The sequence below is a fragment of the Dromiciops gliroides genome, chromosome 2 (genome assembly GCF_019393635.1).
Source record: "Dromiciops gliroides isolate mDroGli1 chromosome 2, mDroGli1.pri, whole genome shotgun sequence".
NCBI lineage: Eukaryota > Metazoa > Chordata > Mammalia > Microbiotheria > Microbiotheriidae > Dromiciops > Dromiciops gliroides.
The window spans coordinates 266,187,490-266,211,931 of NC_057862.1; the positions used below are offsets into that span (position 1 = coordinate 266,187,490).

General features: G+C 37.9%; 1 protein-coding gene across 1 annotated transcript in view; it reads left to right on the forward strand.

The window, feature by feature from the left end:
- Positions 1-19,654, forward strand: part of FRMD6 (FERM domain containing 6) — a 119,141-nt gene extending 99,487 nt beyond the window's left edge. Inside the window, exons 13-14 of the mRNA XM_043990296.1 lie at positions 9,222-9,313; positions 16,864-19,654. Coding sequence (XP_043846231.1) covers positions 9,222-9,313; positions 16,864-17,148 — 377 coding nt within the window. The 3' untranslated portion in view covers positions 17,149-19,654. The remainder of the gene's footprint in view (positions 1-9,221; positions 9,314-16,863) is intronic.
- The last annotated feature ends 4,788 nt before the right edge of the window (positions 19,655-24,442 follow it).

Below are 24,442 nucleotides of genomic sequence, written 5' to 3' on the forward strand. Positions count from 1 at the left end.
GTGACTTGCCCAGGGTCACATGTTCATATCTTTTGATCATTTATCAACTGGGGAATGGTTTTATTTTTATAAAGTTGACTCAGTTCTCTATATGTTTGAGAAATGAGGCCTTTATCAGACAGAGTTACTTCAGAATTTTTTTCACAGTTACTATTGCTAACTATATTTCCCTCCATCCTATTCCTTCCCCATACCATTTGTCTGTCTCCTATTCTCTATCTCCTTTCACCCTGTCCTTCCTCAAAAGTGTTTTGCTTCTGATTACCTCCTCCCCCAGTCTTCCTTTCCTTCTATCACACACTCCCCTTACCTTATCTCCTTCCCCTTCTACTTTCCTACAGGGTAAGACAGATTTCTATACCCAATTGAATGTGTATGTTATTCCCTCTTTGAGTCAGTTCTGATGAAAATAAGATTCACTTACTCCCCCTCATAGCCCCCATCTTCCCTTTCACTGTATAAACTTTTTCTTACTTTTATGTGAAATAATTTACCCCATTCTGCCCTTTCTCCAATTGCATTCTTCTCTTACCCCTTAATTTTATTTTTAAGCTATCCCTTACACCTCTTCCCTCTATCTATATGTACTCCATCCATCCAACTGCCCTAATAATGAGGAAGCTTCTTTTGAGTTACAAGTATCATCTTCCCATGTAGGAATGTAAACAGTTTAAGTTTTTTAAATCCTTTATGATTTCCTTTTCCTGTTTACGTTTTTATGCTTCTCTTGAGTCTTGTGTTTGAAAGTCAGATTTTCTGTTCGGATCAGGTTTTTTTCATCAAGAATGCCTTAAAGCACAGTGGATAAAGCACCGGCCTTGGATTCAGGAGTACCCGGGTTCAAATCCGGCCTCAGACACTTGACACTTACTAGCTGTGTGACCCTGGGCAAGTCACTTAACCCCTATTGCCCTGCCCCCCCCCCAAAAAAAGAATGCCTAAAAGTTTTCTCTTTCATTGAATGCCCATTTTTTCCCCTGAAGGATTATAATCAGTTTTGCTGGGTAGGTGATTCTTGATTGTAATACCAGTTTCTCCAAGTCCTCCAATTCTTTAATATAGAGGCTGCTAAATCCTGTGTTATCCTGTGGTGCCACAATATTTGAATTGTTTCTTTCTGGCTGCTTGCAATATTTTCTCCTTGACCTGGGAGCTCTGGAATTTAGCTATAATATTCCTGGGAGTTTTCATTTTGGGACCTCTTTCAGGAAGTGATCAGTGGATTCTTTCAATTTCTATTTTACCCTCTGCTTCTAGAATATCAAGGTAGTTTTCCTTGACAGTTTCTTGGAAGATGATCCCTAGGCTCTTTTTTTTTATCATGGCTTTCAGGTAAGCCAATAATGTTCATGTTATCTCACCTGAATCTATTTTCCAGGTCAGTTGTTTTTCCAATGAGGTATTTCACATTGTCTTCTATTTTTTCATTCTTTTGGTTTTGTTTTACTGTTTCTTGATTTCTCATAGAGTCATTAGTTTCCATTTGCTCAATTCAAATTTTTAAGGACTTACTTTCTTCAGTGAGCTTTTGGACCTCCTTTTCCATTTCACCAATTTGGCTTTTCAAGGCCTTCTTTTCCTCATTCATTTTTTGTATCTCATACAATTTGCCCCTAGTTTGTTTTTTCAGGTGTTATTTTTTTCAGGTAGGTTTGTGTGTCTGTCTGTCTGTCTCCTTTATCAGGCTGTTGACTTTTTTCCCTTATTTTCTTGCATTACTCATTTTTCTTCCCATTTTTTCTTCTACCACTCTTTATTTTCAAAGTCCTTTTTGAGCCCTTCCATGGCCTGAGAGCAATTCATATTTTTCTTAGAGGCTTTGGATGTAGGAGTCTAAACTATTTTATCTTCTGAGTATGTGTTTTGATCTTCCTTGTCACCATAGTAACTTGCTATGGACAGAATTTTTTCTTGTTTGCTCACTTCCCAGCCTATTTCTTGACTTTTTACTCTTTGTAGGGCACTGCTTCCAAGCTGGAGGACACACTACCCCAAGCTTCGTGGGGTTTGTGCAGCTATTTTTAGAGATACATCTAGGGACTTATAAGTTTTCAGTTCTTCCAACGTGGTATGATCAAAGGAGAGTTGTGTTTACTATTCTTCTGGCTTGTGCTGTGGTCTGTGAACAACCACAAGCACTCTTTTCTATCCTGGAACTGTGAGTAGGGTCATGGTGCCACTCTAGCCACAAGCTCTGGTGTGCTAGTGCTCTTCTTTGCCCAGTACTGGGACCTGGATCTGAGTGTGGGCAAAGCAATAGCGTCCTGCCTCAGTGCTAGCAAAGAGACCCCTGTAATCTCCTTCTGGCTAATTGTTCTACCCTCTTTGCTTTTGTGGGCTAAGAGTTCCAGAAGCAGTTGCTGATGATGATAATTCAGTGGCTTCCAAGGCTTGGTCCTAGTTTGCCGGGGCTCAGTCTGTGCTGGAGCACCCTGAGCTGCATTGTGCTCCACTCCCACCTTGGTACAACACATCTTTCCTGCTGACCCTCCAAGTTGTCCTTGGCTGGATAATTATTTCATCCTGTCCTTTTTTGAGTTCTGCTACTCCAGGAATTGTCATACGGCATTATTTAAAGTTATTTGGAGGGCTCTTTGGGAGACCTCAGGCAAGTCACTTCCCTTTCTTCCACCATCTTGGCTCTACCTCTGACTGTGTTCTCTTAATGCTTAATTCATAGGTAACAAACTTGCTTTCATCTTAAAACTGCCTTTCCTTTTCCTTCCATCTTCTTGCATTCATTTATATACTGTCTGCTTCTCTTGAATCTCTTGCTCCCTTATTCTGTTGCTGAGCTTGTCTTGTCAAACCTCAGCTCTGAATTATTCTTACCATCCTCTACCTTTGTTTCTACCCACACACATGCTGCTCAGGAATTGTGGAGAGGTTTCTGGTGCCAAGATGATGGAGTAAGGAAGGAACCCTCCCTTCTTCAATTCTCCCCAATTCCTCTCCAAAATAAAAAACCTCCTCAGAATTGATCTAAGAGCAAGGAAGCAGCTTACTGGTTTTGTAGGAAAGGTCTGTCTCAGTAGGTTGGGAAGAGAGTGAGGTCCAAGAGCAGCACCAGCCCACCAGAGAGAACCTACCCTTAGCACAAGCCACCAGCCAGGCATCCACCCCATTGCTGACCAGTAGTGAAGAGCTACCCCATGGCAGGCTAACAAGTGAGATCCTGCCCCTGGGGCCTACCAGCAGAGAAACCCTGTTTCTATAGCAACCGACAATAAGATTCCACCCCTCAGGCAGATCAACATTACTCCTCTAGGGCCTGCTAGTAGAGAAACTATTTCCATAGCAACCCAGCAGCAAGGTCCCACCCCTGCAACAGGCCAGCAGCTAAACCCCACACCCAGGGAAGGCCAATGGGGAGGGCCCTCCAACCCCCAGTACAAGCCAGAAGGGAGGCCAGAGAAAACAAGCATCTTAAGCCCTGAATCCCAGTGAAAGCCAGCAGTAAGACCCTGTGCCCCAGCACAAAAAGTTGGGACAGTACAGGATCAGAGCCCAACTCCAAGTCACCAAATCACAAAAAAGGACAGAAAAATGAGCAAAAAGAAAAAAAAGCTTGACTAGAAAGCTACTATGGTGGGGTAGCTAGGTGGCACAGTAGATAGGGCACCAGCCCTGGAGTCAGGAGTACCTGAGTTCAAATCCAGCCTCAGACACTTAACACGTACTAGCTGTGTAACCCTGAGTAAGCCACTTAACCCCAATTTCTCATGGAAAAAAAAAATGGGCTGGCTTCCTGCCTATTTGGGGCAGCTAGGTGGAACAGTAGATAGAGCACTGGCTCTGAATTCAGGAGGACCTGAGTTCAAATCCAGCCTCAGACACTTGACACTAGCTGTGTGACCCTGGGCAAGTCACTTAACCCCCATTGCCCCGCAAAAAAAAAAAAGAAAGAAAGCTACTATGGTGATAGGGAGGATCAAGGCATAAATTTAGAAGAGGACAGTAGAGTCAAAGAAAAATGTTATTTGGTCTCAGGCCCAAAAAGAATTGCTGGAAGAGCTTACAAAGAATTTTAAAAAGCAAATTAGAGAAGTAGAAGATAAATTAGGAAAAGAAATGAAAATGATACAAAGGAATCATGAAGAGTAAATAGTGTGGGGAAATATATGCAGGAATTTACTGAGAAAAATAACTCTAAAAAACATAATTGGCCAGATAGAAAAGGAAGTACAAAGGCTCATTCAATAATTCCTTAAAAATTAGAATTGAAACTGGAAAATAATAAAATACTTTTATTTTTAAAAAATTAGAATTGAACAAGTGGAAAGTAATGACTATGAGACATCAAGATACAATAAAATCAAATCAAAAAAGTAAAACAATTTCTTATTGGAAAAAGCACTGACCTACAAAATAGATCCATGAATGATAAGAATTTTTGAAAGACATGATAAAAAACAAACAACAAAAAAAAAAGCCTAGACAATATCTTTCAAGAAATCATTAAAGAAAACTGCCCTGATAAATTAGAACCAGATGGCAAAATAGAAATTGAAAGAATCCTCCAGTCACTGTCTGAAAGAGAGCCCCAAATGAAAACTCCCAGAAGCATCATGGCCAAATTCCACAGTTCACAGATCAAGGAGAAAATATTGCAAGCTGCTAAAAAGAAATAATTCAAGTATTGTGGAGCTACAGTCAGGATTACACAGGATTTAAGAGTGATTAGGAGTATAGATAGAGGGTATGGATATAAGGTGACATTAATGGGATGATGCAAAAAAAAAAATAGAGGGGTAAGAAAGAAATTACACTGGAAGAAGGAAGGGGGAAATTATCCCACATAAGAGACATGAAAGGGCTATTATAATGGTGCGGAAGATAGGGGGTGCACAGCAGGCGAAGCTTAAATCTTACTCTCATCAAAATTGGTTCACTCAGTTGCATATAGAAATCTATTTTACCTTATATGGAAGTGAAAAGGGAGAGGGATGATAGAAGGGGGAGGAGAACTGACAAAGGGAAGGGTATGTTGGGGAAGATGGTGATCAGAAGTGTTTTACTTTTGTAAGGAGGGAAAGGTTGGGGAGTAGGAGAGAGGAGGACAAACAAGCAAAAAATAGCATGGAGGGAAATACATAATTATCATACCTATAAATGTGAATGGGATGAAATCACCCAGAAGATAACAGAATGGACTAAAAACCAGAATCCTACAATAAGTTGTTTACAGGATACACATCTGAAGTACAGAGATACACACAGGGTAAAGGTAAGGAGCTGGAGCAGAATCTATTGGTTTTCAGTTGAAGCAAAGAAAACAGGGGCAGAAATCATGATCTCAGACAAAGCAAAAAGAAAAATAGATCTAGTTAGAAGGGATAAAAAAGGAAACCATATCTTGCTGAAAGGTACCATAGACAAAGTCATATCAGTAAACCAAATTGTATAGCATCTAAATTTTTTAAGAAAGTTGAATGAGTTACAGGAGGAAATAAATAATAAAACTATACTAGTAGGGGACCTTAACTTTCCCATCTCAGAACTAGATAAATCTAACCAAAAGATAAACAAGAAAAAAGTTCAGGAGGTGAAGGAAATTCTTTAAAAGTTAGATATGGGGGCAGCTAGGTGGCGCAGTGGAAAGAGCACTGGTCCTGGATTCAGAAGGACCTGAGTTCAAATCCAACCTCAGACACTTGACACTAGCTGTGTGACCTTGGGCAAGTCACTTAACCCCAATTGCCTCGCCAAAAAAAAAAGTTAGATATGATTGATCTCTGGAGAAAATTGAATGGAAATAGAAGCACCTACAGAAAAGTTGACCATGTATTAGGACATAAAAACCTCACAACCAAATGCAGAAAAGCAGAAATGCATCCTTTTCAGATCATAATGTAATAAAAATTACATTCTTTGATGGACAATGGAAGGGACTGATTAAAACTTAATTGGAGGGGCAGCTAGGTGGCACAGTGGATAAAGCACCAGCCCTGGATTCAGGAGGACCTGAGTTCAAATCCAGCCTCAGACACTTAACACTTACTAGCTATGTGACCCCGGGTAAGTCACTTAACCCCAACTGCCCCGGCCAAAAAAAAAAATTAATTGGAAAATAATCTGCTTCAGGTGGGTCAAAAAACAAGTCATAGAAAAATTAATAATTTCATTAAGGAAAATAACAATGAGCAACATATCAAAATTTATGGGATGCAGCCAAAATATTACTTGGAGGAAATTTTATATCTATAATTGCTTGCATCACTAAAATAGAGAAAAAGCAGGTTTATGAATTGGGTATGCAACTAAAAAAAACTAGAAAGAACATTAAAAATCCACAATTAAACCCTAAGTTGGGCATCCTGCAACTCAAAGGAGAGATTAATAAAATTGATAGAGCAGCTAGGTGGCCCAGTGGATAAAGCACTGGCCCTGGATTCAGGAAGACATGAGTTCAGATACTTGGCACTTACTAGCTGTGTGTCCCTGGGCAAGTCACTTAACCCTCATTGCCCTGCCCCCAAAAAATTTTTTGAAAGAAAACTGTTGAACTACTAAATAAAGCTAGAGGCTGGTTTTATGAAAATAATAAAATAGATAAGCCATTTGTTACTTTTTATTTAAAAAAGGAAAGAAGATAACCTAATTACTAGTTAACAAAAATTAAAAGGGTGAATTCACCACCAATGAAGAGGAAATTAAGATACTTTTAAGAGCTATTTTGTCCAATTATCTGCCAATAAATTTGGCAATCTAAATGAAATGGATGAATATCTACAAAAATGTAAATTGCCCAGATCAACAGAAGAAATTAAATTCTTAATTAACAGACAATGTACTTCTTTTAACCTTTATCCTTCTTCATCACAGCAGACTTTGACACTGAATCACTGTCTTCTTAATACTCTACTCTCTAGGTTTTCCTTGTTTTCCTGCTACTTCTCTGACTGCTCCTTCTCAATCTCCAGGACTCTGACCCTGACCATCTTCCCATCTCCCTCTATACCACTTTTCTTGGTATCAGTTCCCAAGATTCAATTACCATTGTACACTGATGATTCTTTGACCTCCTTATTCAACCTAAACCTTTCTCCATTCTTATATCTCTGACTGCCTATTAGATAGTCTTAAACTGGATGTCCCATAAATATTTTAAACTTGGGTTCAAAGCTGAATTCATTAGCTTTCCCAAAAAACCTTCCTTTCTTCCCAGTTTCCCTATTAATGGTGAAGTCACCAACATCTTTCCAGTCACCTGGGCTCACAACCTACATGCCAACCTAGAGACTCCTCACTCTTACCCCCTATATTCAGTCTGTTGTTTAGTCCTCTCTTCAGATACTGCTACCACTTAGATGCAAGTCCTCATCACCTTATGTCTGGACTACTGTATTAACCAACCTCCTGCTTGGTTTCCCCTAAGTTTCTTCCCATTCCAGTACATCTTTCATTCATTTGTCAAAGTAATATTACTAAAGCAGAGATCTGACCATGTTACCCTATTATCTTAGCTCTAGGATAAAATATAAATTCCTCTGTTTGATTTTGAAGGTCTTTGTAATCTGGTTTCTTCCTATTTTACCAACTTTTTTTAGTCACTTCTATATATTCTGAGATCCAGTAGCACTCCTTATTCCTAAAACAAGTCCTTCTATCTCCTGATTCCATGCATTTTCACTGGGTGTGCCATGCCTGTAATTCTCTTTGTCTCTACCTGGCTTCCTTGGCTTCCTTCAAGTCTCAGCTAAAATCCAGTCTTGTAAGAAGCCTTTCTTTGTCTCTCTTTATTACTAGAGCCTTTGTTCTAAGATTATCTCCAATTGATCATGTGTGGATGTATGTGTATACATGAGATGTGTATATAAATGATACATGATATATATGGGTATATATACATATTTAGATCTAGATATATATTGTTCATGTACCTATTGGTTCTACCTGCCATTATATTGTAAATTCCTTGATCATAGTGATCCTTCAAGGTTCTTTGTATCCCCAACACTTATCATGATGCTTGACTAGTGCACTGTCAACAATGCTTGTTGAATTGACTCAATGTTTCTGACCCAAGAAAAGGGAAAGAAATTGAAAGAAGGAGGGAAGTAACTAAAGGAGAAGCCCTATCCTAAGTCAGAACCAGATGGTAGATAGTTATGGTCTGGAACATATCAACCACTCCTACTAGGGGGTGGTGGGTCAGTGCTGAATACAAAGACCCCAAACTAGCTTTTTTGTGGGAGGTACTTTTTTGCTTTTTGATTGATGCCTTTTATTTCTACACCAATCATTTCTAATTCCCATCCCCCACCACCATTGCTATTCAACTCTCCTTTGTAACAAAAAAAGAGTTAAACAAAACCGACCAATGGACAGACCTAATCTACTAACATATAAATCTCATTCTACATCTATAGTCCCCTTTATCTGAGAGGAAAAGGATATGTGTCATCATGTATTCTCCAAGACCAAGATTTGTCATTAAACTTCATTATGGTTGGGCTGCCTTTCTGTTACTATTTGTGCCTGTTATTATAAGTCAGTTTGTATAATCTGCTTTTCTTACTCCATTGTACAAGTTTTCCATATTGTTTTGAATGTCTTAATTGTCCTCTTCATTCATATACCACAAATTATTTATCCATTCCTCAATCAAGAAGTACCCACAATCCATTTTTATAGCTAATGGCTTAAAATTTTTTCAACTAATATTTGCTTTCAGCCTGGTTACTCCTGGTTTCAAACATTTCTCCTGGTTTTGAAAAGTCTAGACACTACTATTCCTGCAGATATGACATATGTGAAATTACAGATATCAGTGGAGCAATCCTACTAACAAACCATGAGAGGAACACACTACTAAGAAAAAGAAATATGTCTACTAAGGAATAGTTTGGAATTTTTGAGGCTTTTTTCTGGGAAAAAAAATACAGTTATACCTAATAAGATAGGTTAAACCATTCTTATATGCTCTTTGATTTTCTGTCATTAATTATATAGTAAAAATCCTAATGTATATAGACGGTTGTCAAAAGTTCCAGTTCTAAACCTTTCCCTATGCTACTTATCTTCCAGCAACCCTCAAATTCTCTTAGCCTTGCTTCACCTTAACCCTCACCCTAAAGTCTGTGATTATTTCTTGTCTCATTTAAAATATTTGTACCCTGTTTTGTAGCTTTGTCCTTCCTGGTTAGTAATTTCTGTCAAGGAAAATGCCTGTTGAGTAAGTTGAAAAATTTCATCGTTCTTTGTATTTTCTCCTTCAGGACTAATTGTAAAGGAAATCAGTTCTTCCACATCTAGCTCTTCGGAAACAGTGGTCAAACTACATGACCAAAGCACTGATTCTCTCCCACAGGTATGTGATCAAGTAGGTCTTTGAAGTATAGCAACTAATTAAATTACCCCAAAAAGACCTGAAAAAAGTATTTAACACACTTTCTGGTTTTCTTTTTTTAATAGTTTCATTCTTTTTTTTTTTCTTTCAGTTTCTTTTTCCTTGAAATGCCTATTTATCCTCTTTTGATTCTCATATTGCCCATATCAGAGGGAAGAAATTTATGACTTGAGGTCCTGAACTTCTATATAGCTCCTAAGTCAATATTATTATGGTTGTTAATAATGACACATCCCAGATAATTATATCCCCTGGCATCTATTTTGGGTAGTTTCAAAGAACTGTGAATAGCTACCTATTAGTCAGAATTTCAGAAGGCAACAGACAATAACAGTCTAAAACCCACAATTCTTTTTCCTCTTTTTTTCCTTTTTCTTCATATCAATTAATTGGCAATACTGTATAATTTTTTCCTTTAGTTTTTTTTACATTAATATTTATTTCTGGAATAAAGCAAGTATTTCCATAACAAAGTATAATGAAAAGATTATTGTGCATAAAACTGCAAATATACTAAGGATAACTTTTTATTTCAAATATACAACTAAATTAGGAAAATCTCTTTTTTTTCTACCCTCTCCCCCACACACATGCACCCTAGAGATGGCTACCATTAGACAAAATGTGGGTATCTGTGTGTATATGTATGTATAAAATTATTCTTTCCATAATTCTATTATCAGTTCTTTCTCTGAATTATCTAACATCTTTCTTAATATTTTTTTTATAATTAATTTGGGTATTTATAATAGTCAAAATAGCTTATTCACTTAGTTCTTTAAAAAGTTTTGCTGTTACTATATACAATATCTTCTTGGTTCTGCTCATTTAGCTCTTCATTATTTTATGAAAGGCTTTACATGTTTTTCTAAGATCATTGAGCTCATCATTTCTTATAACAGTAGTATTCCATCACTATCATATACCACGACTTTTTAGCCATTCCCAAATTGATGGGCATCCCTGCAGTTTCCAGTTCTTTACCACCACCAAGAAAAATGCTGTAAACATTTTACAGTTCTCTTTTTTTTTTTTTTTTGGTGAGGCAATTGGGGTTAAGTGACTTGCCCAGGGTCACACAGCTAGTAAGTGTTAAGTGTCTGAGGTCGGATTTGCACTGAGGTCCTCTTGAATCCAGGTCCAGTGCTCAATCCACTGTACTACCTAGCTGCCCTGCTGTAAACATTTTAGAACATATAGGTCCTTTTGCTTTTTCCCTAATCATCTTTGGAAATAGACCTAATTAGTGGCATGGCTGGGTCAAAGAGCATAACTCTCTGGGCATAATTCCAGATTGCTTTCCAAAATGGTTGGATCAGTTCACAATTTCGCCAACAATGAATTAGTGTCCCAATTTTTTCACATCCTCTCCAACATTTGTTACTTTCCACCTCAGTCATTTTAGCCAATCTGGTAATACTGTGTAATTTTTTAAATTATTTTTATACTTTTCAATAAAGTACTTGTAGGAGTATTTTATTTTGCTTAATTTTAAAGGAAAATATCTATTAAATTATTAATAATGTCTTACTAAATGTGACTCTTAATTGAACTTTTTCTGTAGGTCACTGGCCCTCAATAGAAAAAAGGGTTCTTTATCCCTTACCTAGAGGAACAATACTTTCTTAACTCAAAATATAAAAGAATGAATAAAGCACTCATTAAGGACTTACAAGGATAACAATAGGGCAATAGGGAGGTAGATTATTTGGGTAGATCGGATGGGTAGAGTACATTGCGGGGTAGGGGGATGATATGGGGGAATTTAGGTCGAGATGAAAATAGGGAATAAAATGAAATATCTCTTGGGCTTCCCTGAAGTGCCCTCGGGGCAGAGGTTCCAGAGATGAGAGGATTCAAAGAAGTTTATTATTCATTATAAATTATAATTATCTAGGACTTTGAGGTTTGCAAAGTGCTCTTTGCTCATGACTATCCTGAGTAGTACATATAGTACAAGTATTTTTGTCATCATTTTACAGAATAGGATATAGTCTCAGAGAGGTTAAGTAACTTGCCCAGAGTAACACAACTAATGTGTCAGGGTAAGGATTCAGACCCAGGCTTTTCCTGATTCCAAGTCCACCAATCTTTCACTATTGCATTATACCTCTTGTGGTTTTATTTATTAATGGTAGTACAGTGGAGTAGCATCATATGCACATTTAACTACATATGCTTTGCAGAAAAAAAAGAAAAATAGAGGCAGAACCAAGATGACAGCCATTCACCTGAACTCTCCCCGAGATGCTTCCAAATACCTTTAAATAATGCCATAAGTCCTGGGCTAGCAGAACCCACAAAAGAACAGGGTGAAATAATTTTCCAGCCAAAGACAACTGAGAAGGTTGGCAAGAAAGATCTGTTATACCTGGGTGAGACTGGAGCACAGTCCAGTGTAGATCAGGCCTCAACAAACCAGGAGCAGGCCTTGGGAACCACTAAATCAGTAGAGTCATCAACTGCTTCTGGAACTATTAGCCCAAAGATTGAACAACTGATCCAAAAGGAGATTATGGGGGTCTCTTTACTGGCACTGGGGGCAAGACTCTGTTGCTTGGCCCATATTCAGATCCAGATTATAGTCACTCCCAGGGCATAGAGGAGCACTAGCACAGCAGAGCTTGGACCCTCATCACAGTTCCAGGGTAAAAAAGAGGGTTTGTGGTTACTCACAGACTGGGAGAATAGTAAACACAATTCTCATTAGATCATACCACCCTCAAAGAACTGAAAACTTATAAGTCGCTAGAAGTTTATCTGAAAACAGCTGCACAAAACCCCTGAAGTTTGAGACAGTGTGCCCTCCACCCTGAAAGTAGAGCCCTACTTAAAGAGTAAAAAGTCAAGAAATAGGCTGGGAAATGAGCAAATGATAGAAAAAAATTCTGTCCATAGAACATTACTATGGTGACAAAGAAGATTGAAATACACCCTCAGAAGAAGATAACAAAGTCAAAGGAGCATCCCAAAGCCTGCAAGAAAAATATGAATTGGTCTCAGGCCATGGAAAGGCTCAAAAAGGACTTGAAAATCAGGAGAGGTAGAAGAAAAATAGGGAAAAGAAATGAGAGTGATGGTAGAAATCATGAAAGTCAACAGCTTGGTAAAGGAGACAAAAACTCAAGAAAATAACACTTTGAAAAACAGACAAGGGCAAATGGTAAAAGAGTTACAAAAAGCAAATAAGAAGAATGCCTTGGAAAATAGAACTGGCCAAGTGGACAAGGAGGTACAAAAGCTTACTGAAGAAGGTAATTCTTTAAAAATTAGAATTGAGCAAATGAAAGCTAATGACTATGAGAAATCAAAAAACAGTAAAACAAAACCAAAAGAATGAAAAAATAGAAGACTCTGAAATACCTCATTGAAAAACAACTCACCTGGAAAATAGGTTCAGGAGAGACAATTTGAAAATTATTGGAAATCCATGATCAAAAAAAGAGCCTAGACATCATCTTCCAAGAAATTGTCGTAGAAAACTGCCTTGATATTCTAGAAGGAGAGGGCAAAATAAAAATTGAAAGAATCCACTGGTCACTTCCTGAAAGAGATTCCAAAATGAAAACTCTCAGGAATATTATAGCCAAATTACAGAGTTCCCAGGTCAAGAAGAAAATATTGCAAGCAGACAGAAAGAAACAATTCAAATACTGTGGAGCCACACAGGTAGGATAACACAATATTTAGCAGCTTCTACATTAAAGGTTTGGAGGGTTTGGAATATGATGTTCTGGAGGGCAAAGGAGCTGGAATTATAATCAAGAATCACCTACCCTGCAAAACTGTGTATACTACTTCAGAGGGAAAAAATGAGCATTCAATGAAAGAGAGGACTTAATTTGACTTTCAAATAGAAGGACACAAGAGAAGCATGAATTGCTAAATAGGAAAAGGAAATCATAAGGTATTTAAAAAGCTTAAACTGTTTACATTTCTACATGGGAATATGATACTTGTAACTCATAAGAACTTTCTCATTATTAGGGTAGTTGGAAGGAATATATATAGAAAGGGCACAGGTGTGAGTTGAATATGAAGGGATGATATGTAAAATAATATAATTAATGGTGAGAGAGAAATGCACTGGGAGAAAGGGAAAGGGAGAAGTGGATTGGGGTAAATTATCTCACATAAAAGTAAGAAGTTTATACAGTAGGGGAGGTGAAGGGAAATGAGTGAACTTTACTTTCATCAGAATTGGCTCAAAGAGGGAATAACATACACACTCAGTTGGATATAGAAATATATCTTACCCTGCAGAAAAGTAGGAGCAGAAGGGGAAAGGGGGGAGGGGAGGTTGAGAGAAGGGAGGACAGATTGGGGGAGGGGGTAATCAGAAGCAAAACATCTGAGGAAGAACAAGGTGAAAGGAGAGAGAAAAAAATAGAATAAATGAGGGAGGGAATAGGTTGGAGGGAAATACAGTTAGCAATAGTAACTGAAAAAAAATTTTGAGCCAAGTTTGTGTGATAAAAGCCTCATTTCTCAAACATATAGAGAACTGAGTCAGATTTATAAAAAATAAGTCATTCCCCAATTGATAAATGATCAAAAGATATGAACAGTTTTTAAATGAAATAACCAAAGCTATCTATAGCCATATGAAAAAAATGCTCTAACTCACCATTGATTGGGGAGGTGCAAATCAATATAATTCTGTGGTAGTACCTCATATCTATTAGATTGGCTAATAGAAAAAGAAAATGACAAATATTGGAAGGCATGTGAGAAAAATGAGACATTAATCTACTGTTGGTGGAGTTGTGAACTGATTCAACCATTCTGTAGAGCAATTTGAAAGTATGACCAAAGAGTTATAAAAACTATGCATCCTTTTTGACTGTGATAAAATAATGAGATTTGGCAGAGGCCTAGGGGCCCCACCTGAAGATTGATTTGGAATTGATTGAATTGGGTGAGACTTAGAAACTGACTGAGAACCTACTTAAGAATGATTAAATCAAGACCACACCTGGCTGGCCCTGAGTGGGGTATTGTTCTCAGAAGTTGAACCTACTTAAGGTTGATTAAATTGAGACCATGCCTGGATTACCTTGAGTGGGGTATTGTTCTCAGAGGCAATGGACTACACCATCAACAGGAGACCACGCTCAACCAATCAGCTTGAAGGACCTCCCCTTTCAAGGAGGGAGACAGGAACTAGGAACTAGGAAGCTGAGGTTCGCTCTCAGGGTCTCCCTCTTTTTGTCTGGGATTTTAGTGTGGTGGCAGCAGGGGCAGAACAGAGTTAGAAAGATCTACTCCACGTGTTCTCTGTAGAAGCATGGATAGCTAAATAAAGGTGACTTTTTCAACTTCTCTCTCTTCATTAACTTCTAATATACTTTAATAAATCCTTAAAAGCCTAAACTCTTGCTGAATTTATCACTAAACTTAGCCAGTTTCCCAAAAAAAAAAACTGGGGGGGCAGGTTAGGACCCACACTAGATTTTAAATATCACATGACTGAGGTCTGCATCCAAAAAGAGATAAAAAACAAAAAGCAAAAAGACCTATATGTACAAAAATATAGCAGCTCTTTGCTGTTGGCAAAGAATTAGAAATTGAGGGAATACTCATTTATTGGGAAATTGCTGAATAAATTGTGGTATGTGATTATAATGGAATACTATTGTGCTATAAGAAATGATGAGCTGGATGCTCTCAGAAAAACCTGAAAAGATTTACATGAGCTGGTGCACAGTGAATAGTACTGTGTACAAAGTACCAACAATATTGTAAGATGATTGGTTATGCAAATGACTTAGCTATTCTCAGCAATACAATGATCCAAGACAACTCTGAAGGATTAAAATGAAAAATGTTATATACTGCCAGAGAAAGAACTGATGGGGTCTGAATACAGATTGAAGCATATTTTTGTTACTTTGTTGATTTTTTTTGTCTATTCTCTTTCACAACATGACTAATATGGAAATGTTTTGCATAATTATACAAGTATATCAAATTGCTAGCCTTCTCAATGTGGGAGGGGGAAGGAGAGAATTTGGAACTCAAAGTTTTTTAAATGGATGTTAAAAATAGTTTTTATGTGAAATTAGAAAAAAGAAAATATTAAAGAAAAAAAGAAAAATTTAAATAGTTTAAATAGTCCCTGCCATTTCACTCTGAATTTTGTACCCCAGAGTATGAGTTGGGAAATCTAACTATATAATCACATCTAGGTATGAAGACATTTTTAAGAGTATTTTTCCCCAAATCAATTTTCTTGCACATTTAAACTTTACCCGTTTTTGTTTTCTTCTAGAAGTTTTGGTTCCTATTAGTTTCCATGTCAGTAACTTTGTCCAGTATCTATCTATATAGCAATGATTTCAAATTAATCTGCTCTCTACTTTTGCATGTCTTCCTTTCAAGCGGGGTACTTGGCCTTTTTTTGTGTCGTGGTTCCTTTTGGCAGTCTGGGGAAGCCTCCTTTTCAGAGTAATATTTTAAAATGCTTTTAAATCCTACACATAGGATTATAAAGGAAATTAATTGTATTAAAATATATATTTAAATATTTTTAAAACAAGTTGACAAACTGCAGGTTAAAAACTCCTTCTTAAAGAGACTCTATCCTCTTTCCAGCTACAACTGATTAAGGATACTGTTCTGTATTTTATAGGTGATTTGAAGTATAATGCTGAGTGCTCTTGATTTTTGACATAGCAGGACTTTAGAATCTTTCTGCATTCAAGATTACCCCCAAAATCTGGCTTGTACAAAACCTATTAACAAGACATATATATATTTCAGAGAGACAGATATATACACATACATTCATATGTACATATACATATATATGTATATATATTTACTGGGGAACCTACATTTAGACAAATCAGGTGTATCCCAATACTGAGCACTAGTTAATAATCATGCATTAAGTATTCCAATCTTAATTGTGTTTTTATTAACATAAACGCATATTAGTACAAAATGTCTTAATAATTCCAAGGACTTGTTTGAAGCTGTGTCTGCAACACTTGAATTTTTTGCCCAGTTAATTATTTTTTAGGCCAACAACACTGACATCTTGCCTGGTAAAGCACTTGAGGTATTAATTGTCCTGTTGGTTCAAATGATTGGTCTGCTTAGGCCACAATTCTGTCTCTGGAGAAAGCATGAAGCATCTTGTGTCCTGACATTTGTTGTCCTTTATTATATCAAAAAGCAAATCTAGGAAATGTCTTCTAAACAACTCCTTTTACTAGTTCTACTTGTCATGAATTTATCTAAAACCTTTTAAAACCTTTTTATTTTAATCTATTTACTTATACTATTACTTGACTTAATAAAATCTCTAAGATTCATTCAGCATATGTTAGATATAGTCTTTATTCTGATCATTGCTTCTTTCTGTTTTTGAGAGAGGTGACCCCATTGTTGCTAATCTGTGTCTACACTTGTCATTGTTTTATATTATTGTCTTTACAGAGCAAAGAGCATTAAACACATTACATCTGATGTCCTATAATTGTTATAATCTGTGGATTTTTTTGTAGGCTATTTGTCGAAAACCAAAGACTTCCACTGATCGACATAGCTTGAGTCTGGATGATATCAGACTTTACCAAAAAGACTTCTTACAGATAGCAGGTCTGTGTCAAGACACCGCTCAGAGTTACACTTTTGGATGTGGTCATGAACTAGATGAAGAAGGCCTCTATTGTAATAGCTGCTTGGCCCAGCAGTGTATTAACATCCAAGATACTTTCCCAGTCAAAAGAACAAGCAAATATTTCTCTTTGGATCTCACCCATGATGAAATACCAGAATTTGTGGTTTAAAACAACATGAGTACAGCAGGAATGCTGCTTCAGGAGAGAGATTATCCAAATTGATTTCTCTTGTTTTAAGTGTTTCTTTTACCGTATTTCTCCTGCTTACTCTTGCATACATTCCCTCCCTCCTCCCACTCTCTCCCAGTATATATAGTTTTCTTCCTAATGAATAATGCATATCAAATCTTTGTGAAGATTGCACTTTAAGCACTGTCCACTGAGCAGTTCATGGCAGCAACAAAATTGTGCGGGATGACGTAAGTCCTCTCAGCTAGAAAGAAATTCTGTTTCAACTTTACTTATAAAACATTAGCATTTTTTTCCAGTTTGTTCCCATAAACACAATACAGTTGTCTTGTTAAGATACCTTTGGCTTTGGGGCAGCTAGGTGGCACAGTAGATAGAGCACTGGCCCTGGATTCAGAAGGACCTGAGTTCAAATCTGGCCTCAGACACTTGACACTTACTAGCTGTGTGACCCTGGGCAAGTAACTTAACCGCCATTGCATAAACATTGCCATTCTGTTGTGGCTTATGCCTTCTTAATATAGGTACTAGAGAAAGGAGTGGTTCTAGCAAGCCAAAGATCTTAAGTATTATAGATATTTGCATCCAAAAGACACAAATTAATTAATATATAGTGGCCTTCTATATATGTAGTTATGTCTTGTAAAACAAATTGCAGTAGACAGACTTCTATTCAGTAACATATAATTATAGCTCTCCCAGAATATTCCAGAACTGATTTAAAAACTTACCCAAAAAATAAGCTTTTTGCTCAAATTTTAACATGTTTTATGATGTTAACAAATCAAATTTCTGTTTAAAATAGGAAAAAAATTCTAAAATATATGTTTATTATTTGTTAAATGAATGGCAGGTCATTCTGATGCCATGATGTTTGTTCAGATTTTTTAAAGATATGCTTATGTTATACATTTACAAATATATAGGCTTGTATGTATTTATGTGTATGGAGCTTACAGATTTTTTTTCACTTAGCATATGATCAGTGTCTGCTTTTTTTTTTTGTAATTCTACTTAGAAACTAAGTTTTCTAAGCTCTAACATAGGCAGCTTGAGATGATGAGGTTGCATAAGCACAATCTTTCTGTTGTTCCTTTTGGATTGGGAAAGCTAATTTCATGTATTTTTGAAAGGTCTTACTATGGAGAAGACCTGTAATGGGGAGAATTCTCCACATTAGCTTAGAGCAAATTTCACAACTAACCAGTGAGCTATTATCATAATAAAGCAAAAACAAGTCAGTACACTTGTGAATTTGCCTCTTTGGAGTAAGGTCAATGGCAGAGACCTTCATAGCACAATACCTTTTTATTGAAATATTTTAAAATCAATATCTTAATATTATGCAGCTCTGTTTTACCATATTTTGATATGCCATTTTTTCTCTCTGGCATGTTTTCTTTAAAAAATACATTTATCTATATTCAAATATATAATTTTATATAGAAGCGTGATATTTTTCTATAAATGATGTTGTAAGATAAAAAATAGAGTGGGAGTACAGCAAAATTCTTTTGATATGACCCTGGCTTGGCAAGCAGTATTACAGAAGTACTCCAGCATTGTTCCAGCATTTGTAAGTACACCCTCATTGTTGTACCTCATGTATTTGTGATCCTTGAGGATTTGCAAGCACATGTGGTTAATTTATATATAGCTTGCATACTTGTCAAATTATTTTAATTGACCATGACAGCTTAAAAGCAGAAAATGTTCTGTATACATGAAAATATTTGCTCTTATTCAGATGCAGTAACTAACCAAAGTTTCAGGTATCCAGATTTGCAAAAGTATTTGATCTTCTGTTCTCAAGTGGCAGTGTGCAATATGAAAACATTAGCTAATATCTGTTTTTCATATGTCATTAAACAACTTATTTTTTCCATAAAGAAGGCTTATGAAATAAACACATGACAAAGCTAAAGTTCTAAAGGACAGTATATGGCAAAATCCATTAACACTTGATATTTATTCAGACATGTAAGAAAAATATAGCTAGTTATAAAAAGAGTAGCTTGTGCTTTGCATTCTCTAACCTTTGGTTAGAATCAAGTATTTAAGTATGTTCCAAATCTCATTGTTTATTTGGCTCAACTTCTTTCCAATTGACTTTATAAGTGGTTTTCTTATGCTTATGTTAATCATGACAAAGAAAAACTTTTTCTTTTCATTTCTCTAGTTGTTGTCAAACACCACTGTTGCAAGGAAAAATGGCATATGGAAAACTCAACTTGAATATTCTATATTTTTTGCATCTGAAAATTGTGGTTTAAAAAGTATTAAACTATTATTTATACTGCACCTGATTTTTTTAAACTTATAATTGGTCAGTATACAGATTTGACATATATTGTCTTTTTATATGGAGAACATATGTTGGCAACAATGAACTTTATGCCTAATCAATTTGCAAATAACCCTTTCTGTGAAAGGATCATCATACCAAGATGATAACATAATTGAATTATTTTGTAACAAAGTTTGTTTGTGTGCCTTTTGTGATATTATTAGAAATTCAATAAAATATATTTGTTTGCATTTAAAGTCTCTTTGTCCTGGAGCTCCATTAAGCAAGGGCCACAGAAATATTCTATGCAATTATTTTGACCATTCTTTGAAAAAGAAATTATGAGTGAATATTTTTGTTCATATTTTGATTAATGCTTTAGACTATAATTATTTATTCTAATCAAGGATTTCATTAATGGAGCAAACCCAGAGAATTCATGTGCTTTACTCTAACCTAAACAAAAATCTCAAACTGAATGTCCTATAGACATCTCAAATTCAGCATGTCCAAAACAGAACTCATAATCTTTTCCCCAAAATCTTCCCCTTTTCTAAAATGTCCCTTTTACCACCATTGGCACCTATGTTGGGAAAGCATGTGGGTCCTTAAGATTCCTCTGTAAAGAATGACACTCTTGCACACATTCTCGTTAGAAATAAAAGAATAGTTTTATTATTTTTATTTTTTTTAATTATAAAAGTATTTTATTATTTTCCAGTTACATGTAGAGATAGTTTTCAACATTTGTTTTTATAAGATTTCTAGTTTCAAATTTTTTTCCCTCCCTTCCCCCTCACCAAGACAAGTAATCTGATATAGGTTTCTTCCCCAGCTAGACTGGGGAGCGCCCTTTTATAGGGCCAAGACATCGTGGCCACCCAAGTGAGGGTGAAAGAAATGTCCCTTATTGGGTGGTGGGTTGGAAGCACTCTGGTGGTAGAGGGTTGCTCTGTCCTGTCCTGGTGCAGCCACACTTTACAGGATTACCTCATAGAGGGGGTGAGGGAGACTGGAATGAAGGGTGGTGATCCTGGAGTTATCTCAATCCAGATCAGGTGCTGCTTACCTCTCTAGGTGTGTCTATCCAATTTAGTTTGGAGAAGGTTCCTTGATCTCTAGGGAAAACTCCTGGGATTTCAAGGAAAAAGTTTCTTGACCTCCCCGGACAACTTCTGGGGTAAGTAACTGGGGCCCATAATATTCCCATAACATTCCCCACTTCTCTATATCTAAAGAAAAAGGGGCAAAGGTCTTTCTTCTGTAACTGCTTCAGGCTGAGCATGGTTGTAGAGCTATTCCTAGATTGAGGGCATAGTAGAAGTTTTTATGGGCCTGACTCAGGGAGTGAAGAGGCATGTAGGCAGGAATAGTGGCCACTATGACATGGTTGAAAGCCTTAAGTCTGCTTGAGACAAATTTTACCACGAGGTTAAAAAGAAGGGCCAAAAATCACAAGAGCAATGACTAATATCACTATCAGAATAAAGGGGGTTAACCAAGAAAAGAGCCAAGAACCCCAGGAACCTGAGTGAGGAGTGAAAAGCTGTTCACAAGTGTCCTTCATCTAGTGAGAGATAACATGCAGATTCTGTACTGGATCTCAACTTTCCTTGAATTGTTAATATATACACAACAAGATGTATTCTGAACCATACACACCCCACCTTTGGCCGCAAGAAGATAGTCTAAGGCTATTCTGTTGTCTAATACTACATTGGCTAGGGTATCAAGGGATTCTTATAAATCTTCTGGCCCTGTTGCTGTTTCATTAGAGAGTCTCTCAATTGCCAGAGTAAGATTAGTTAATATAGCATCCTGTTCAATATAGCCTATAAAAGGGATAGTGAGAGCTGCTGCCTTCTTAACCCACCAGAGAAAATTATCCTAAGAGCCCCATTTGGTTCTTGAGGGATGATTAGCTGGAAGGGTTGAGGGATTGTGGAAAACCTTTACTCTGGGGTCCAAAAATCCCATAGTGTTTATAAGAGCTGAGACATGAAGTTGTCATGACTTTCTTTGCCTGTAACAAAGATAGACAAATTCTGGTGTCCACAGACAAAGACATACCCCTGAGGGGCACACAGGGAGGCCTTGGTGTTGCTGAGCAATGTCTCAATCTCCTTACCCCATTTTGAGATTGTATTGCATGAGGGTATAATGCCAGGCCACGTTTGACTGTTCTTAAGGGTCTTAATATAGCCCAAGAAGTTGAAGGCCGAGAGGGTTGCTGAAGGGTGGAATAATCTTTAAAACTGTCCCCTGGAGTCAGAACAGTGTAATCTGGTTGCCAGTACATGCACCTGGATAAGTAAAATGGGCCCCCTGTATTATTGGAAGTAACAGGTGATCCTGTACAATTTATGCACAAGGCATGCATGAGGTTAAATGGAAAGGAGATGTCTTTCCAGTTATCCTCAAGACAGGTAAGCTGGTAGGGTCCATTGATCACTTTCCCTCCCTTAATTAACATTGTCCCTGTCTACTGTTTCTGGGGATAGGTAGTATTGATGAAAGGTTGCCCAACAGTGAAACATGGAATGCTCTTTTTTGTTTCCCACAGTGGTGTTGCAAATATAGGGAGGGTTGCATAGCAAGAGCTTGTGATGGGAGGAAGCATAGTAGAGAAATTAGTACCATGAACTATAGGAAGAGATCCATCACTATCCTGAGGGTGTCTCTTACACACCCAGCAATCTGATGGTCCAGCCCTGGCAACTGTATCACCTAGTTGGACTATTGCATTATCGTGCTAGGGCTAATAAGTGAGGAAGGGTAGGAGGGCAAAAGAGCAAAGAGCCCAAATAAGGGGAGTAACATAATGGAGGGAGCAGGGTAATGCATTATGATTAATACTAAAAGAAGGATAGTGAGGGAGATGTACACTGTAAAAGGTATCAGACCAGTCGTAGACCATCACCAGGATCAGCTCTTTTTCTTTCTTTTTTCTTTTTTTTTTTTAAAGTGAGGCACTTGGGGTTAAGTGACTTGCCCAGGGTCACACAGCTAGTAAGTGTTAAGTGTCTGAGGCCGGATTTGAACTCAGGTCCTCCTGACTCCAGGGCCTGTGCTCTATCCACTGCGCCACCCAGCTGCCCCATCAGCCCTTTTTCTTAAACAGAAATTTCAGACCTTCTACTGGCTCACATCATGAATATTCAGCAGTGTCTTCTGTATCAGGTACTATAGGGACAAAAGGTTTGATCTGGGAAAGATGAGTCTAGGAGTGCTGCCCCTCCAGTTTTACTGCTGTAGGGATAGACAGGATTACCCAACGAGGGCCCACCCAGCGGGGGGTTTAACTGGTCTGAAGCCCTGCCTATGTCCCAGACTTTAAGGAAAACTAAGTCTCCTGATTGAATTGGGTATTGTTGGATGCCTGTGTCATCCTGAGCCGAAGGCTTAGATAGTATTTGGTATGCGTATTCTCGGATGGCCTGCAGACCTCAGCAGCCTGGAAAAGCTGGTGATGGCATGGGTGTCTGGATCAAGGAGGGGATCCATTTTAAGAAATGGTTGGCCATACAGGAGTTCAAAAGGGCTTTAAACCTAGTTGAGCCCTAGGAGCCATCCATATTTGAGTCAGAGCAATGGGGAGTACCTGGACCCTGTCTAGTTTTCCTTCTGTACAGATCTTAGTAAGGGTTCTTTTTAGGGTCTGGTTCATGCATTCTACTTTTCCCAAGGACTGGGAGTGCCAGGCAATGTGGAAGTGATAAGTAATGCCCAATGGCTTTGTTATGAGTTGAGTAACCCGAGAGATAAAGGCAGTGCCATTATCACTCTGGAGAGATTTGGAGGAACCAAATCAGGGAATAATTAATTTCATTTAGGAGGATTTTGGCTATGTCAGAGGCTTTCTGGGATCTGCTAGGGAAAGCCTCCACCCAGCCAATGAAAGTTATCAACAAAAAACAAAAGGACCCTTGTACCTCTGACATGGGCAAATGAATGAAATCAATCTGCCAGTCTTCTCTGGAGAGCTCTCCCCTATGCTGGACTGGTTTCAGAAGAGAGAGGGGTTTTAAGGCTGCACCTGTATTATTAGTCTGGGCACATAGGGAACAGTGGTGACAAATTTCCCCCACAGTTTTGGTAATACCCTTCTCGGTGAACAGGGTTTTAATCAGGGTAATTAATGACTCAGGCCTGAAGCTAACTTCCAGACCATATTGCCTGGAAGGAGCAGCTGCCCGGTGGTGAATCTATACCAGTCAGTGGTTTCCAGGGTAAAATCTTGGCCTGTAGCAGAGCTTATTTCCTCTTGTGTATAAGAGGGAGAAACTCCTGGGGGAAGGGAGAGGGATCAAGGCAAGGGCGTGGCACCCTCTGGCTGCAGCTTTTGCAGCAAGGTCTGTTCTCTTGTTCCCCTGAGAAATTGAGGAGTCTCCCCTTTGGTGTCCCGGACAATGCATCACACTCACCTTATGAGGGAGAGTTACTGCCTCAAGAAGGTGCATGATTTCTGACCCATGTTTGACAGGGGAGTTCTTGGAAGTTAATAATCCCTGTTCTTTCCAGATGGCACCATGAGCATGCAGAACATGGAATGCATATTTGGAGTCAGTATAGATGTTAGCTGACCTGTCCTTAGCCAACTCTAAGGCCCTTGTAAGGGCAATGAGTTCTGCTTTCTGAGAAGTCCTGGGAGGGAGGCTCTGGGCCTTACTGGTGTCCATCAAGGAAACAATAGGGTACCCAGCCCTCCTCTCCCCATTCTCAACAAAGTAGGAGCCATCACTAAACCAAATTATGTCTGGTTTTGGTAGGGGAGTATCCCATAGGTCTGGAGGGCTGGAGAATGTGGTCAATTAAGTCTAGGCAGTCATGGGGTATGCTACCTTCAGGATATGGGAGAAGGGTAGCAGGGTTCAATGTTCTGCACACTTGTAAAGTGAGCCCTGGGGTATCTAACAAAAGAGCCTGATATTTAGTCATACACTCTGTGGTAAGCCATCTGTGTCCCCTATCCTCCAGAATACTAAG